We start from the raw sequence: 17,673 nt of genomic DNA on the forward strand, positions 1-17,673 counted from the left end.
ACTAGATAAAAGAGCAGTAGCGTCATATCTCAGTGAGGAAATCAAAACTCTCAGCACATGACAGGAGCATGTGGAGGAACTATAGGCCAAGTTTAAAAGAATAGTTGACTGTGCTCTGTCTAGATATGTACCCAGCAGAACAGTTGATAATGGAAGGGACCCTTCATAGTATAGAGTCACTGTAAAGAAACTTCTAAAGAAACAGATACTACTGTATAACAGGTGTAAACCAAACATACCGAAGCATAGGACTATGAATAGAGAGATGCTAAATTAAATGCATTTGTCTGTCAAGATAGAAATATGTGAAGCCTTCAGAGACTACCACAGCAGAATGTTGTCAAATGATCTTTCACAAATCCTGAAGAAATTGTGGTCATATGTAAAGGCTCTTAGTGGCATGAAATATAGCAGCCACCACTCATGAATCAGACAGGAACTGAAATTCAATTCTTGTACCGCTGAAAAGGTGCATGAGGTAGATATTAGTGTCAGTGGCATTGAGAAACAGCTGAAGTTGTTAAAACTGAACATAGCTCCTGGCCCCAGTAGTCTCTCTATCAGATTCTGTTCTGAATCTGTGGCTGAGTTAGACTCTCTTTTAACTTACGTGTATGATTGTATATGCCGAAAACAAAAAACTGTATCCAGTAGTAGGAAGAAAGTGCACGTCACACTCGTTTACAAGAAAGACAGTATGAGTGATGCAAAAAAACTGTTGTCCAACATCCTTGACATTGATTTGTCATAGAATCTTAGAACATATCCTGAGCTTAAGCATAATGAGGTAACTTGAACAGAATGACCTCCTTCCTGTAAACCGAAAGGGATTCCATAAACATCAATCATGTGAAACCGAACTCACACTTCTCTCATGTGACGTACTGAAAGCTTTGAGCAAGGCAGTTAGGTAGATGCTGTATTTCTTGATTTCTGAAAAGCATTTGACTCAGTGCCACATCTACGTTCATTATCAAAAGTATGATTGTACAGGGTATCAAGTGATATTGGTGACTTTGTTGAGAATATTTTGATAGGGAGGACACAAGAAGTTATCTGGGATGCAGAGTCATGGACGGATGGAGAAGTAACTTACGGTGTGTCCTAGGGATGTGTATTGGGACCCCTGCTGTTCATGTTGTATACTAATGACCTTGCAGACAATATTAATAGTAACCTAAGACATTTTTCAGATGATGCGTTTATCCATAATGAAGCACTATATGAAAGAAGATGCTACAAAATTTATTGTAGCTAATCAAATTCTGCAAAACCTGTGTGTGTGTGTGGGGGGGGGGGGGGGGGGGGGGGGGGAGACCAAGTCCACATGTTTGTGCGTTTACTAAAGTGGCTGCAGCTCCTGTGTCTACTTGCATTTTTTGCGGTTTTAAAATATATGCATATCAATAAACAAATTTGTTAGTAAAGACAGTCTTCATAGAGATAACAGTTTATGTCCATTGCCACTACTGTGTTTGCCACACTTGAAGAGGAGTTACACACCAATGCATTATGAACACTTATTGCAAATGGCCCAATGCTTAGGCAATATGGGCAAGATGGAAGGGGGCACATGGTCACTGTTGTGACGTGACCGTTGCTGCTGTGGTCAGAGCTGACACTGCCCCGTGCGATGCTGAGTTGATGGTTGTACTGTGGCAAAGGCTTCCCGGTCATCATGAATACTTGCAGTGTGCCTAACAGGAGTTGATTGCTTTGTAAAATTGGTTTAGGTGTTTCTGATTATGGTAAAATTCTGCATGCGTCACAGTGATGTGTTCTGTCACAGTAATAGGTTGAGAGCGGTTTGCACATTTAATCAAAAGATAAGCTGGTTGGTTCTTGCAAAGACACAAGTTGGCGCAACAAGTGATAAATGAGCAGTGAAACCCAGGAAAGAAAGCCCTACACTGGTTTGCATAGCTCACACAAAAAGCCTGGAAATGTTGACATAACCGTGTCTCGTGAGACTCCCAATCTTCAGCCGATTCATCTTATGCCAGAAAGGGCAATGGTTGCACTGATGAAAGAGTAACCTGCCATGAACTTGTATATGCCACTTTATTGAGAGTGGTGGCGAGAGCCTGCTGTCGATCCGCGAAAGCAGACTGCTGGGCAATGATACGTGGAAGTATTTGTTTCAACAAGATGTTTGTCAGGTGACTTAGCACTGATACTAACACACACAGAAAACATATCCTATCTTCATCGCCAAGTTTGCTATAGCAAGAACAACCACGAGTTTTGGAACATAGTACTTTATCGAGCAACACCTAAGATACAATGAAGTACAGGTCATGCAAAGCACTGAACACATTGACTGGACAACAGTAATACAAGTTACAGAATAGGCCGAGCATTTGTTTCTTTGGCAGCTCACTAGGGCATGCCAGGGGTCCGGTCTATGTGGCCTCTATAAGGGCCCATGTGAACTGTATGGACACATGATCTCTGAAATTGCATGCATCATGAGTGTGAAAATACATCACATGTGTTGCAAGGATAACTCTGATCTGTGTTGTTCAGAGAAGCTGGTGTTGGAGGGAAGTATCCAGATAGCAAGGGGCTCTAGCATGTTGTGCTCAGTGGCTTTTTGTGCCCCTGGAAGGTTAACTCTGCTCATGGTCATGGTTTGGTGATGCCCATTCATTCTAGTGGAAAATTGATTGGTGGCCATGTCCACATAAAATGCTGTGCAGTGATTGCAGCACAGCTGGTTTGTGACATGGCTGCTTGTCCAGTTGACCCTGTCTCTGATGGGGTGGGATGGAACACCACTTTAAGAGGGGTTGGAAGGAGCTTGATAGGATGTCCACATTTCTGGGCATCATGACAGATAATCAAAGACCCGGTGAAGGGTATAGCTCAGTTGCTCCAGTCAGGGAGGAAATGAAATGATTGTTTGGCTGGGGAGACCCTGTCTGGTGTTGTTCGGCTACCTGGTGCAAGCTTTACTAATTGACACCTCAGCAACTTGCATTTCCATGAAGATGAGATACATACCTTAGGACAATACAAACACACAGTTGCCAAGTGAAGACAATCTCCGATTAAGCAGGGACTAAAATCTGGATCCCATTATCTAGATGATGAAAGAGAAATACTGAAGTCAGCCATATGAGGGCATTGAAATAATTCAGTGGTGACAAATGAAAATTTGTACAAACTGAGACTTGAACCCAGATTTCCCACAGTACGTGTGTGTTCGCTATAACCACTTTAGTCATCCAATCATGCTTCACATCCAGCCCAAATTCTCAACTTGTCACACACTACTTCTGTGTGCAGTGATGCTAACCACTAGGCCACAAGCTGTGGCCAAGTTTGGGATAATATTGGTGAGAGGTAGTGTTCGATAGCTGCAAGGCCATGTGCTTGAGGGATGTTAGTATATAGAGATGTAGCATCAACAGTGACAAGTAGGGGGCCTGGTGATTTGACCATTGCACATTCTCCTGTATGAAGGACATAGAAACTGGCAACCCCGGCACTGAAAAACAACCGAAAGAGCTAAAAACAAATAAGTCAATAGGTCTTGGTTCATCCCAGTTTGGTTTTACAGAAAATACTCTTTTGGATTAGCTTCTTATTTAGGTGTATTTATCGTGTCTACCTCAACCAGTTCCAAGAGCCAAGTTACCATACAACTAGGAAAAAAAAAGATAGGTGACTAGTATCTAAGAAGGGTCCTGCAGAATCACGGACCAATGCCCTTAACATCAATTGGTTGGAGAATTCTTGAATATATTCTATGTTTGAATGTAATAAATTTCCTTCAGAGAGAAAACCTTCTGTACACAAATCAGCACAGATTTAGAAAGAATTACATGTGTGAAACTCAGCTCACTTTTTTCTTGAATGATATCAAGTGAACCATGGATGAAATCAGATTCCGTATTTTTAGATTTCTGGAAAGCAGATCACACAGTACCACCCTGCAGACTATTAATAAAGGTCCAAGCAAAGGGAATAGTTTTTCAGATATGTAAGTGACTCAGACATTTTAAGTAATAGAATCAAATACTTTGTTGTGGATGGTAAATATTCGTCATAGACGATGGTATTGTCAGGAGTTTCGTAGGAAAATGTGATAGGACCAGTCTTGTACTATAAATATATAAACAATTTGACATGTAGTGGGGAGCAGCAATTTGTGGCTCTTTGCTAATGATTCTGCAATGTAGTGTTTAAGTGACTGTAGGAGGATGACTTGCAAGGAATTTCTACTTGGTGTGTGAATGGCAGCTTGCTCTAAATGTGGAAACGTGAGTTAATGCGGATGAGTATGGAAAACAATCCTGTAATGTTTGAATACAGTTTTAGTGGTATGCTGCTCAAAGCTTGACTCTCATATTCAAAAGTAAATATTTCTTCAAAGAACTTTTTAAAAACTTTTTTTTTTTCAAAATTATACTGTAGTAGCAGTTTCACTTTACTCAAAACTCCTCTTGGGCAAATTCATATTCATTTTTAATCCAAAATTTCTTTACATTTAGTCATTTAGTATTAACTAACTCAGTGAAAAATGAATTAACTGTCTCCCTCAAATCTTTAACAGTACTCGAAATTGGCACTACTACTGAATTCTTTTTCCAAAATCTGTTTTAATCATTGAGCAAGTTACTCTTACAAATATTGCTGATCCAAAATTTTACTCTTTCTTTCTTACTTTCTTTCAGAAAAATTTACTGCTGAACTTTATACACCAAGAAAAAAATTACATCATTAAATATATTGAAAATAAATTTCTGCCACCATCTGCAGCTCTGAAAAATATCATCATACATGAGAATGCAAAATCATTAAATACCCTGAAAATTATTCAGACATTATTCAGACCACCTTCTGCAGTTCTGAAACTCCTCCTATATACATTATATAAAAAGAGAAAACCATTTTAGAAAATTTCTCTATCTTCAGTAGCTCTGTAACATATTACGTACTACTATACACAGAGAATACACTCTCTGTAGATTAGACACAATTACTCATGCCAATTTCCCCCCCCCCCAAAAAAAAGGTAAATTACTGAAATTAGTAGAATACACTTAAGCCAACCACTCTGTGGCTTTCCAAACACCTCATATACCATTTCATTTACTCATTATGCAGGCAATCTTCTCTTGCCTTGAAAACAGTTCTTACAGTGTCTCTACATGTCACAGACTTCGGAAAATTAATCACATTACTGTATGCTTTACCATCTCCTTCCCATTCGTTTATCATACTGATTAATGTTTTAGTCATCTACTGGAACACTAGCTTTCTGAATGTGAAGTGTGGGGCTGTTAAGAGCTTATAAAGCGAGACTGGGAGGTTTCATATTTGATTATTGATATTCCCCACAAGGTAACTCAGTAAATTCTAAATTTGAATAAACTTGTCTCGTCTGTATCTTTCATTATTTATCCCTATTCTATATTATTTTCTCGACAATCATAAAAATCAAATATAAAACTTACAAGTCTCCTCTCCTGAACCTTTAGCAGCCTCAGCAGAGAAGTAAAGACCATAGCAAAAGTTCTGAGTGATGAAGAGGGAGGTTGACAACACGAAATGGAAAGGAAGTAATATTGCCAACAACTTGGGATGCCTGGTGTTTGTTAAACATCTGACATCGCAAAGAATGTGCATTCCCTGAGGCTTCTTAGTTACTGCTTTTAAATTGTTCCTTCAATATGTATTTCTTTAAATCAATAATGTTTCTTAAGCCCAACAATTTGTGTGACTTAACATATTCTAAACTGTAGGTGTTTGCATGAGGTTTGGCTATAATTCTAAAAGATCCCACATACTCATCAGTGAATTTTTTAGTCTTGGATGTCAGTTTCTTAGACTTTTCTTTAGTTTTCACAAGGACTAGGTCAACTATCTGAAAACTTGTTGGATTCGCCCTTGCATTGTGTCCTCTTTTCCTTTCCAAAGCCTTTTTCCTAATCTTGGCACATGCTACCTTCTTCTTGTGCTCCATAGCTACCTTCGTAAGAGTCAGAAATTCTACTAGGTCAAAGAGGAGATTATTAGGTCTAATTCCACCCATTAATTCTACTGATGCAAAACCCATGGCTTCATGTTTCATTTTGTTAATCACTTCTTCAAAATACTCCAAGTAATTAGCCCAAACAGAGTGCTTCTTATGACAGTATGTTCTACAGAGACGGTTAAGTTCTTTCACGATCCTTTCACATGTGTCTCTCAGTGGAAAATAGGCCGAAATTTTAATGTGTTCTCTGTTTCTCTTCTTCAAACATTCCTCAAAACGCCTAGAAATAAACTGCGGCTCATTATCTGACAAAATTTCTTTCAGCACCCCAATGTTTACAAAGTAGTCTTTTTCCAATTTACTCACTATTACTTTGGAATTTGCCTTCTTAATAGGATAAAACCTCACTTACTTTGAAAATCCATCCACCAATACAAACACATATTCACAAGCTCACCTAGAAACTGGCAGAGGGCCAAAAAGAGCAACCACTGCTAAATTGTCCCTGTATTATTCTGTTATTTGCTCATACTTTTTGACATCTGTCGCAGTATTCTAGCCTTTTCTGCACTCTACAGCACACTTCACTTAATTTAGCAATACACGTACGTGCTCCGTAATGTCCATATTTCCCATGTATAAAATCATTTAAAAAATCTACATGTTATTCTGGGAAGCAAAAACGCCAATCTTCATTTGTTTTCTTTTTTCATTGAAAAAGAATATCTTTCTATACCTGGTAATATTCAGCTAACTTTGGAAAATCAGGGTGACCCATCCTGCTTTTTACCAATTTCAGATTATCGTCCTGGTTTTGCTCCTGACTTGAGATCTTACGGATGTGCTTAATTGGTCCGGTCCCTCTTCCTGCAGTTGAATGACTGCTAGCAAAATTTCATCACAATCCCTGTTCCTTAATGGATCTACCCCCCGCTCTTTTTCCATTACGCTTCTAGATAACGCATCTGCCACAATGTTTTCAGAACCCTTTATATACTTCATCTCATAATTAAATTGCTGTAAATACATAGACCACCTCCACAGTCTACTGTGTTTGAGTTGACAAGTATCTAAACGTTAAAGCACTACGATCAGTAAATATTATAACTTTATGTCCCAAGAGGTACTGCTCAAATTTTTTCAATCCGAAAATAATGGCTAAGGCTTCCAATTGAGAAATGCTACAGTTTTTCTCTGCTTGTTGCAACAATCAACTTGCAAATGCGATCGTTTTGTGGACGTGTTCTTCACCATCTGTTTCGATCTGCAATAATTCCACCCCCAGACTGTAATCACATGCATCTGATCCTAGACAAAAAGGTTTTGAAAAGTCAGAATGGTTCAAAATCTGATTGTTCACTAGTGCTTCTTTAAGTTCTTCGAAAGCTGTTTGACACTCCTGTGTTGACTTAAAAGTTCCCTCAGACAAGGTGCATTAAATAACAGACCAGGTACAAATTTTTGCTAAACTCTGAAAAGTCCAAACATTTCCTTTAATTCTTTATATGTGGTTGGCACTGCATAATCTCTGATGGCTTTTATCTTTCCTGGATAGGGCATAATCCCAACACTACTAACTATATGTCCCAGCAATTTAATTTCTTTCTTAACAAATTCTGTTTTGTCAGATTTCAATTTCATTCCCCCTGTTTTAATTGCTTCTAACACCTTGTCTAACAACAGGCAGTGCTCTTCCCAAGTGGGAGTCGAAATTAATACATCGTCCACATAATTCTCCTTAACAAATGGCCACATACAGCCTGGGACATTGCTCTAACAAATGCACAAACACTGATATTTAAACCAAAAGGCACTACCCTATACTCGTAACATCTCCCCTCAAACAGGAAAGCTGTGTACTTTCAAGATTCTTTAGCCAACAGGAGATTCCAGTAACCACACGTTGCATCCACGGATGTGAAAAATTTTGCACCTTTAAATTTTTGTAATTATTCTGTTGTGGTTGGCAAGAGAGCCAACATGGTTTTACTAAAGGAGGCGGAATGCACGTGTTTTAGCTCACGCAGGCTGGCGTGAGGTCTGGAACATGACAAGGAAATTAGAATTTAGAAAAATGGACGTAGCTGGTGGAATACTTAACTTTAATCCATTAATGATGAACGTTGGTCTTGACGGTACATGATTCACAATATCAATAGTAACTGATAATGGCGCCTTGCTAGGTCGTAGCAAATGACGTAGCTGAAGGCTATGCTAAACTGTCGTCTCGGTAAATGAGAGCATATTTTGTCAGTGAACCATGGCTAGCAAAGTCGGCTGTACAACTGGGGCGAGTGCTAGGAAGTCTCTCTAGACCTGCCGTGTGGCGACACTCGGTCTGCAATCACTGATAGTGGCGACACGCGGGTCCGACGTATACTACCGGACCGCGGTCGATTTAAAGGCTACCACCTAGCAAGTGTAGTGTCTGGCGGTGACACCACAAATTCTTCTATGTTTTCAGACCTATCACTTTCTGGCAAGATAATTTTATTTAACGATCTGGCGTCCAAAACAAGCCCAATGGAACCATCCTTCTTAGGTACTACAAACAATGGTTTATTGTATACACTAATCACTTTTTCTATTATTCCCCATTCAAGTATATTCTGTATCAAATCTCAGATGGCTTCCTTATGCACTTTTGGAAAGGCAAATGGTTTTCGGAACAAATGTGCATCCTCTTTCACAGTTAAATAGCACTCACAATTCCAAACTAAACCGGCTTGGTTTGAAAACACTTCACAATGGTTGTTCAAAATTCGTCTCAATCATCTCTTTGTATGTCAGTAAAATCCTTCAATTCTTCCAAATTTTCGTTGATCCTGATTCTGACATTTTCTATCTCAGAAGAATCTACTTCCTTTCTTTAGCCATATTCATTACAGCCCTTGATCACTCTGTGGTCCTACAGTATCTTACTGGAATATCACTTTGTTCATTATTTACACAATGTCTTTTACCAATGAAGGGAATAACTACCAGTTTTTCATGTACTCTAATAATTACATAAATTGTCCCAAAATTAACCCACCCTTCGTATTTGTGTAAGAAATAGATGCCTACCAACGTTTCAACACTGAGTCCATTATAATCAAAAAATTTAATTGTATTTGTACTCTTTTTATTATGATTGGTAACAATATTTCCTGTTTAACCACCTTCTTGCTTTTCCCAGTGGCCACCACAATTTTCAGCCCACTCATGGGCATTATCACTATTTGCTTACTTTTAGGGAGAGCATTCACAAAATTCTGGGACACTGCACGAACTTCAGAACCAGTATCTATTTTACCTTTTCTTTAAACACAGTGACTTCAGTGATAGGTTGTTCAACATATTCTCATCTAACTACAGACTCAGGTTCTTTTAACAAATCCTGCACTACTTCGCACCTGTAAAAACCTACCCCTTCTGTGGAAAGTACATTTAGCTTAAATGGATCCCCTTTTACTTCATTAGTAGTGGTGGCTTGTACCATCCGGTCCACTACATACAAATCAAAACATCTCTCTGACTTCTCACCCCCCATATCATCTTTGTTTTGCAACTCTATCCAAGGTGTTGTCAGAATTATTTAAATCGTTTTCTTCGTCTTCCTCTTCCGACCCTTCTTCCTCCTCTAATGGTACTCCCTTTAATCTATCCACTTCTTCTTCTTCTTCGCGGATGGATCACTTAGGACCACGCGTAATCAACATTTGTTGGCCTTCCTTTTCGCCCAGTATTCCTTCATAAACAACGAAAGGGCTAGCTTTCGTTGCGTAGACCATGTATGTCGGTTAGTTTTTCTCTCTTCTTCCTCAAAACCCCGTGTGTTTGTGATTTTTCTGATTTCATTTCTATCATGTAGATTTGGAGACCCTAATTCTCTCAGGTCTTTTTCCGTCTGTTTGCACCAGTTTGGTCTTGTAGTTTTGTTCTTTAAAAATGTATGGATTTTGTACATTAACCTGTTTGAGTCCATTCTTTCTAAGTGCCCCATGAATTGGATTCTTCTCATGCGCATTGTGTCTGTTATTTTGGAGATATTTTTATATATTTCTGCATTGGGTTTTGGATAATGTACCCCATCTTTAGTTCTTGGTCCTAGGATTTTCCTCATTGTCTTACGTTTTTTCACTTCTAATTCCTCTTTTAGTGTTCTGTGTTGAAGGTTTAGTGTCTCAGATGCGTAGAGAGCTTCGGGTCTAATTACTGTTGTATAGTGTCGTATTTTGCAGTTCCATGAGAGACTCTTTTTGTTGTAAACGTTTTTTGTTAAATGAAACGCCGTCTCAATTTTCTGGACTCTTGATCTGACAGATTTCTTTTCATTACAATTATCTGAAATGCATTCACCTAAATATTTAAATTCTTTTACTCGAGAGATGTAGTTATTACCAATTTTGAGATCAGAAGGTGCATCTTTGATGTCAGTCATAAATTTTGTTTTTTCAAATGAAATTTGTAATCCTATTTTAGCTGCCTGTTCTTGTAATAATTCTAGCTGTTTCTGTGCATCGGTAATGTCTTGTGCGATCAATGCCACGTCATCAGCAAATGCTAAACAGTCTAATTCTATGCCCTTATGTCTTGGTCCCAGTCTGTGTGCTGGTGCACCTGCTTTTCTCCATTCTCTTACAACTTTTTCAAGAGCACAATTGAAGAGCACTGGGGACAGTACATCCTCTTGTCGTACTCCTGTGTCTATTTCAAATTCTGTGCTAAATTCTCCCATAAATTTTACTTTGGATTTGGTCTCCGTGAGTGTTTCTTTTATGGTGTTTGTTGTCTTTTGATCTAGTCCAAATTCTGCTAATACTTCAAAAAGGGATTCTCGGTCTATACTGTCATATGCTTTTTTAAAGTCGACAAACGTGATGACATAACTTTTGTTTGAAGTACTATGTAAATATTTCATTGAGTTTTTCAAGTTAAGGATTTGTTCTACACATGATCGACCTTTTCTGAACCCACCTTGGTATTTGCCTAGTTCTGAATCCAGCTGAGGTTCTGCGCGGTTTAGTAGGGCTTTAGACAGAATTTTGTATGTTATTGACAATAAAGAGATTCCACGATAGTTGTTGGAGTCTGTTTTACTTACTTTTTTGTACAGAGGATGTATGATTGCAGTCTTCCAATCTGTGGGTATTTTTTCAGTTTTCCAGATTTCATGTATAATTTCTTTGAGTTTTGCAATAAGATTTTCTCCTACATTTTTCCATAATTCTACGATGATTTGGTCTTCTCCTGATGCTTTGTTATTTTTCAGTGACTGAATTATATCCTTAATCTCTTGTAAACTTGGCAGCTTTGAGTCTGGGTTTCGTTGTGTACGATGGAACTCAAATTTTTCTGCAGGCTTTTCACAATTCAGTAATTTAGAAAAGTATTTTGCAAGAATTTCACAGTTTTCTGTGTTGGTATGAGCAATTTCCCCATGGTCATTTTTGAACTGGAGTCATGGAGGAGAGTACTTTTTTAGTTTTTGTTTGAATACTCTGTAGAAATTTCGGGAATTGTTTTTCTTGAAATCATTCTCTATGTCTTGCAATTTTTTGTCTTCGTGTTGTTTATGGACTGTTCGTATTGCTTTTGTGACTGTTTTCCTGGTATCTTTGAGATCTTCCAGGGTCTTTTGGTTTTTGTTGCACAACCAATTTTGCCACGCCTGTTGTCTGATATATATCAGTTGGTCACACTCATCTGTCCACCATGGGTCTTTACATGTTCTTGTTTGCGGTGCTACAGTCTCAGCTGCATTTAAAGGTCCTGCTTGCAGTTGTTGCCAATTTTGTGGCTTTAGATTTTGCGTTTCTTTTGTAAATTGTTCATTGCCATTTATCTTTTGTACATCATATTTACGGTGTGGAGATTTCTTAGTGAATTTTCTTTGTTCTGGAATGACATCTAGGGAGAATTTTGTTGGGTAATGGTCGGAATCTAGGTCTAGTCCATTAAGTACTTTAAGTTTCATGATTTCTACTGTATTTACGTGGGAGATCATTACATGATCCAACTGATATTCACCTAGTAATGGATTAGTTGAGATCCAAGTTTTCGTTTTCGAGGCTCTTTTCTTGAAAAATGTTGATATGAAAAATAGGTCATGGTTTTTGCAGATTTCAATGAATCGCATGCCATTCCAGTTGGTCTGTGTATGCCCTGACCATTTACCTACCCAATATCGATATTTCTTTTCTTTACCGATTTGTGCATTGAAATCGCCCATAAGGATTTTGACATGGTTATTTGGGATTTCTTGGAGAATATTATCTAATTGGTCCCAGAATTCTTCTACTTCTTCTATTTTGTTTTTGTTAGTGATGTTAGTTGGTGCATGTCCGTTGATTAGGGTGTATATCTTATTAGCTGATTTTATTGTCATCGTGGAGAGCCAACCAGAGTAAGATTTGAAAGTTGCGACTGAATCAAGTATTGATGTATCTACTATAAATCCAGTTCCAAATTGTGGACAATTTGCCATGGCCCGTTTTCCAGGTTTTCCTTTGTATATCCTGTATCCTTCTGAATCAAAAGGATTTTCATCTGTATATCGTGATTCCTGAAATGCAATAATTTTGATTTTACGTTCTCTGGATTTGTCCAGGATGTTTTTTAGTTTTCCCATTTTTAACAGAGAATTTACATTAAATGTCATTAGCCAAATTCTAGATTTTGGTTTGATTTTGTTATTACGGGGTTTTGAGGTACTCCAATTTACCTCCATGCACACTTCTGTGGTCTCCCCAGAATCCGAATAGACCACTTGCGGTTTTTCAACCGTGGGATTTGACCCACTGGGGTCCCAAGCCTGGTTGAAAAAGGAGGAGGGGAAGGAGTAACACCTCATAAAAAAATCCTTGGTTCACGTGGCCCGGGTGATAGTACCTCGTGAGGGCCCCTTGCCAGGGACGCAGTGAAGACCTCAACGGCAGTGAAGGCGGAGTTGAAGATCATCGGTACGGCGGAACTGGCAGAAGAGGCAACCGTGCTTTTTGGGATACTATAAAAACTATCGTCCAAGGTTATTTGGACAAAGGGCACGACGGTTCCACACGTTAGTGGTGGTAACCCTACAGCGTCTGTTCCACATGTTAGTGGCGGCTGATCTATAAAACTCAGAAGTGGAACTCTGAGCTTAACCAGACTGAAATCTCAATTTCAGTCACAAACCCAGTCCAATTAAATCAACATGGATACAGCACCTTCAAATCTATCCACTACTTTTTCCACTATATTATTTTCTTCCTTATGCACTTCTGATGCTATTTCACCAGTTATACACCAACCCAATATCATAATAATACTTTCTGGGGAAGGTAATCTGTAGAAAGATTCAGCTGCTCAAAATGATGTTTGTAAATATTTAGTTTCTTTCATTTTCAGAAAAAAGAAAAGAAATCAAAGAGTGTCAACCTTGTTCCATTGTTGTTGCAGAAGTGACTGTTCTTCTGTTACCCTAACAAATGCTGTGAGGAGCTGTTCATGTAATATCCCACAAATATTCATCTTATGTGATTAATAATAGCACAGGCAGGCACACTCAGGTTTATTAGTATGCTTTCACACTACAATCTTTCTCAAAGTTAGTGTGTGTCACCATGTCCACTTACAGTGGTTCACAGCATTCTTGTGCTCACATTGCTTTTTGTTTTTACTTTTGTTTGGATGAGTATCATTGGAGAAGATCCAAATGAGTGATTGCCTTCTCTCTGGTTCAGTCACATTTAAGACTTAACATACTGATAAGAGAATGACACTTAGAAATTCAAAAGAAAATAAATATGATGATTATTTCTGTTGTAGACTGTTGAAGATGCCTTAAGCACTTATCTTTCCTTTTTCCTGGCTTTATCCCCTGTCTTCATGAAGTCAGCAAGTTATTTATTCGATTTTGGAATGTTAGTGGCAGAGCATAGCAGATGACCATCTGTCACCACCCATCGTAACTTATGTAGGCCTGCCACATCTGTCGGCATTTAGTGTTATGCGAAAGTGAAAATTTTTTCTAAATGTTTGCAATTTGTGTAACTGAGGTGAGCCATGGGTACCAGCCCAGTATTCACCTAGTCAGATGTGGGGAAACTACTCAAGGCTGGCAGGCGCACTTGTTGTTATTGTTAATCCTCAGGACGTATTCGATCTGGAGCTGGTGCTTCTTCCCACCTCTTGACAGCATCACACTAGTGTGTACTGCTGTCTCTGTACATATGTTTGAAGCAGTTTTACAAAATAGTTTGTGAGTAAAAAAATTAAAATTCAGTTGTAAAAGATGAGTAATAGTTATTCATATCTACAAGATGAAACAATGTCCTTGCATTCTTGGGATAGTTGCTCCTCCAATACCAATGCTGAATAAGACCGTATTGCCACTGAAGTGTGGGTATGATTGTGCAGTCTGGAAAATATCAGTTATCGACACCTAATATTAGTCGTGGCAAAAGTTCCTGGAAAGGGACTAAACCTTGTTGTCTGCCAATGATTGGTGGATATGGATGTGCAGAACAGTTAAAAACTAGACTGGCTTCCCAAATGATGCTCACTATAGGCCTAGTTGTAAAGGGTGTTCTTTTCAGTCATTCTTAATCTATTTAAACAATCATTCTTCCAGCACTCCACAAGGGACTGGAAAGAATGAAACCCTAACATGGGTTACCATGCTAAGTACACTCTTGCACACACCTTATGGTTTGCACGGTACACATGTAGATGTAGACTTGAAAGAGATGATTCTTGTTGACTATGTAAACTGAATCTTGAAATGAACTTCTACTGTGTCTGAATTTCTTGATATAGTGAAGGGGGTTGCTTAAAAACAGAAGAAGAATTTTCTGCACTTGACACACAAATCAATTGTAAATGTGTAAAATATTGTTGTTTGGAGTTGCTCCTATTTGAACTTCACAGGTTGCAGCTACAGAATACTGTGTAAAACATCGTAGATATTTCTCCCACTTGTGATAGAAAATGGCTTTTTATAAAAACTTACAATGTTATGATGGCTTATAGTCATATCTTTTTTGGAAATGTTCCGTAATTACTCTACAAACAAAATATGTCTCCATATATTATTATTGTACAATATTTGTAATGGAAAAGTCATGTTTCATTTTTGTTTATTGCAGTATTGAAACTGAGTATCTTAAGTTATTAGTTTGGTGTCCCCTCTTTGTTTGTGTAGTACTGATAATACACATTACGGTATTCTATTGTAAGTGTGGAAGTATGATCAATTGACAATTCTGAAACCTGTATGTCATGTTCTAGGTTGTGTTTCGTTCATCCACAAGTATGGTATATCTGTTTATCCAGATGAGCTCAGAAATGTGGGACTTTGACATACATGGTGATCTGTACTTTGAGAAAGCTGTTAATGGTTTTCTTGCTGATCTCTTTCAGAAGTGGAAGGTTGGTATTTTTTCTGGTGTTCGTTGCTTTTCCTTTATTTTACATGGGTGTCTGATAAAAGTAATTTTGTTTTGCAGAAGAACGGGAGCAATCATGAAGTTACAATTGTGCTCTTTTCACGTACATTTTACAGAGCTAATAGTCTTGAAGAGTTCCCGTCATATATGAATGAATGTTTGCAGCAGGATTATAAGGGGAGATTTTATGAAGACTTCTACAGGTCTGCCTTTTAATTTTATATGTAAAAAGTACCTATGTGTATTTAATCCCTTAAATCCTTTTCGATTACACAAAATACACTGATAAGCCAAAACATTATAACATTATAATAATCTCTGGAATGCTGTACAGCAACGATTCTGTATTGTGGGGTTTAGACAAGTCTGTGGTAGGTTTCCGGTGGTATGTGGCACCAGGTGTCTCTACACAGGTGATACAATTCCCTTAAATTACAAGCTGGTGATTTGTGGGCATGAAGCTGGTGGCCAGTAGTGTCCCAGATGTGTTCTGTCGGATCCAAATCAGGTGAATTACAGTGCCCAGACATCAGTGTGACTTCACTGTCATTCTCCTCAAACCACTGTAGCACAATTCTGATTTTTTGACATGGTCAGTTATCATGCTGGAAGTTGCCATCACTGTTGGGGAAGACCTCACAAATGAAGGGTTGAAAGTGATCCACGACGAAGTTCACTTTTGCCCACAACTGTCATAGTGCCTTTGATTACCAACTTAGGTCTCAAAGACACCCTGGGGAATGTTCCCATACAATAATATTGCCCTCACTGGCGTATGTCTGTGATGTAGTGCACGTTTTGAGGCAGCTGTTTGCTTGGTTGATGACCTGTCATAACAAGAAACTTGATTCATCTGACCGTGTGATATGTTTCCACCAATCCACAATCCAATCTTTGATGATGGTGTGCCCACTGCAATTGTAATTGATGATGATGTTGTGGCAGTGTTAGAAAATGGAACCTTTATTCCATATCATTACATAATTGACAAGTTCAGTTTTGGATTTGGAAATGTTTGTGGTAGAGGGTGATTGGATGCCCTTCCTGTCACCTCCTCCCCTCACCCCCTTCAACCCTATGTGGGTGAAATTTATGCATCCCGACTTTCAGTGTCTACTATTATCCCACATTAAAGTGTGTTACATTTTCTGAATTGTGCAACTGAGGCGGAATATGGGTGCCAATTTGACACTCACCTAGTTGGATGTGGCAAACTGGCTAAAATGCACATCCAAGGTGGCCAGTGCACCGGGACGCATCATTAATCTGCTGGGGTTGGTGCTCCCCACCAAGTCACAGAAGACACATACTAATGTAAATGGTTATTCAGGCAGGTTCAACAATCAGTAAGATGAAATTTATTGAATCAGTGACTTACTAGACACATCTCCCCGGGTAACTTCAGTGAGATGAAGTTATTCGTCACTCGATTACTAATAGGACATAATCTGGTGATTTTTAATTGTGTGCTTTGGAAAGAGGGGCCTTCCTTATGTACAGTGGCAACACGTGCAAAATTATATGAATATGCTACAATGTGGTGCCCTTGAGCCTTTTGAGTTACAAGGGTTAGTAATGTAATTATCACTGGTGGTTTAATATTCTGAGGAATCAAATAAAATGGGAAAAAGGTTGGCGACAGCAGAAATGAAACATGGGTTGGTGAATTGGCAATCTGTTGTTCAGATTACCCGGACACGCTGCTGTCACGGCAGCGGCACCTTGTAAATTCCACTTACGGTACGCTTGCTCAGTATGCTACATCCAGTTTCAAAGAAAAGTACCGATCTGGTGCCATGAGCACTGCTGGAAGAGCTGACTTCACATTAGAGCATGCACAGTAGTAAACATACAACTGGGCTGCTTCTCTCAGTTGATCATAGTGGGGCTGACTATCATTTCAGCACTTAACACTGGTTTCTATTCACCATGGAGAGAGAATGCTACAATACATGCTTTTGTCCTTTTTATTTGTGTACCAGTATGCATTTGAAGAGGAATGGTGTAATTTTAGTGCAATTTCCAGATCTCATTTGAAGAGAAATAGCATAATTTTGGTGCAATTTCTGTCTCAAATTTGAAGTGAAATGGTGTAATTTTAGTGCAATATTTAAGGTGTGCTGTAGTTCATCATAACCAATCACTACTGTTTGTGGAACATGGATATCAGTAAGCCTTATTTCTAACATTTTTTACAAATTATATAGAGACAGGGCAGAAGGTTGTTTATCTGCAGATAGGCCCTCTGCTTTTTCATATGAGGATTGTTAAGACTTGGGA

The 17,673-nt window shown here is 38.6% G+C and overlaps 1 protein-coding gene across 4 annotated transcripts in view; it reads left to right on the forward strand.

The window, feature by feature from the left end:
- LOC124798396 (GATOR complex protein Iml1) overlaps positions 1 to 17,673 on the forward strand; it is a 547,410-nt gene that overhangs the window by 28,827 nt on the left and 500,910 nt on the right. For all 4 annotated transcript variants that reach the window (XM_047262170.1, XM_047262989.1, XM_047263070.1 and 1 more), the window contains exons 5-6: positions 15,236 to 15,376; positions 15,454 to 15,596. In XM_047262170.1, coding sequence (XP_047118126.1) covers positions 15,236 to 15,376; positions 15,454 to 15,596 — 284 coding nt within the window. The remainder of the gene's footprint in view (positions 1 to 15,235; positions 15,377 to 15,453; positions 15,597 to 17,673) is intronic.

This window comes from Schistocerca piceifrons, chromosome 1 (assembly GCF_021461385.2).
Source record: "Schistocerca piceifrons isolate TAMUIC-IGC-003096 chromosome 1, iqSchPice1.1, whole genome shotgun sequence".
NCBI lineage: Eukaryota > Metazoa > Arthropoda > Insecta > Orthoptera > Acrididae > Schistocerca > Schistocerca piceifrons.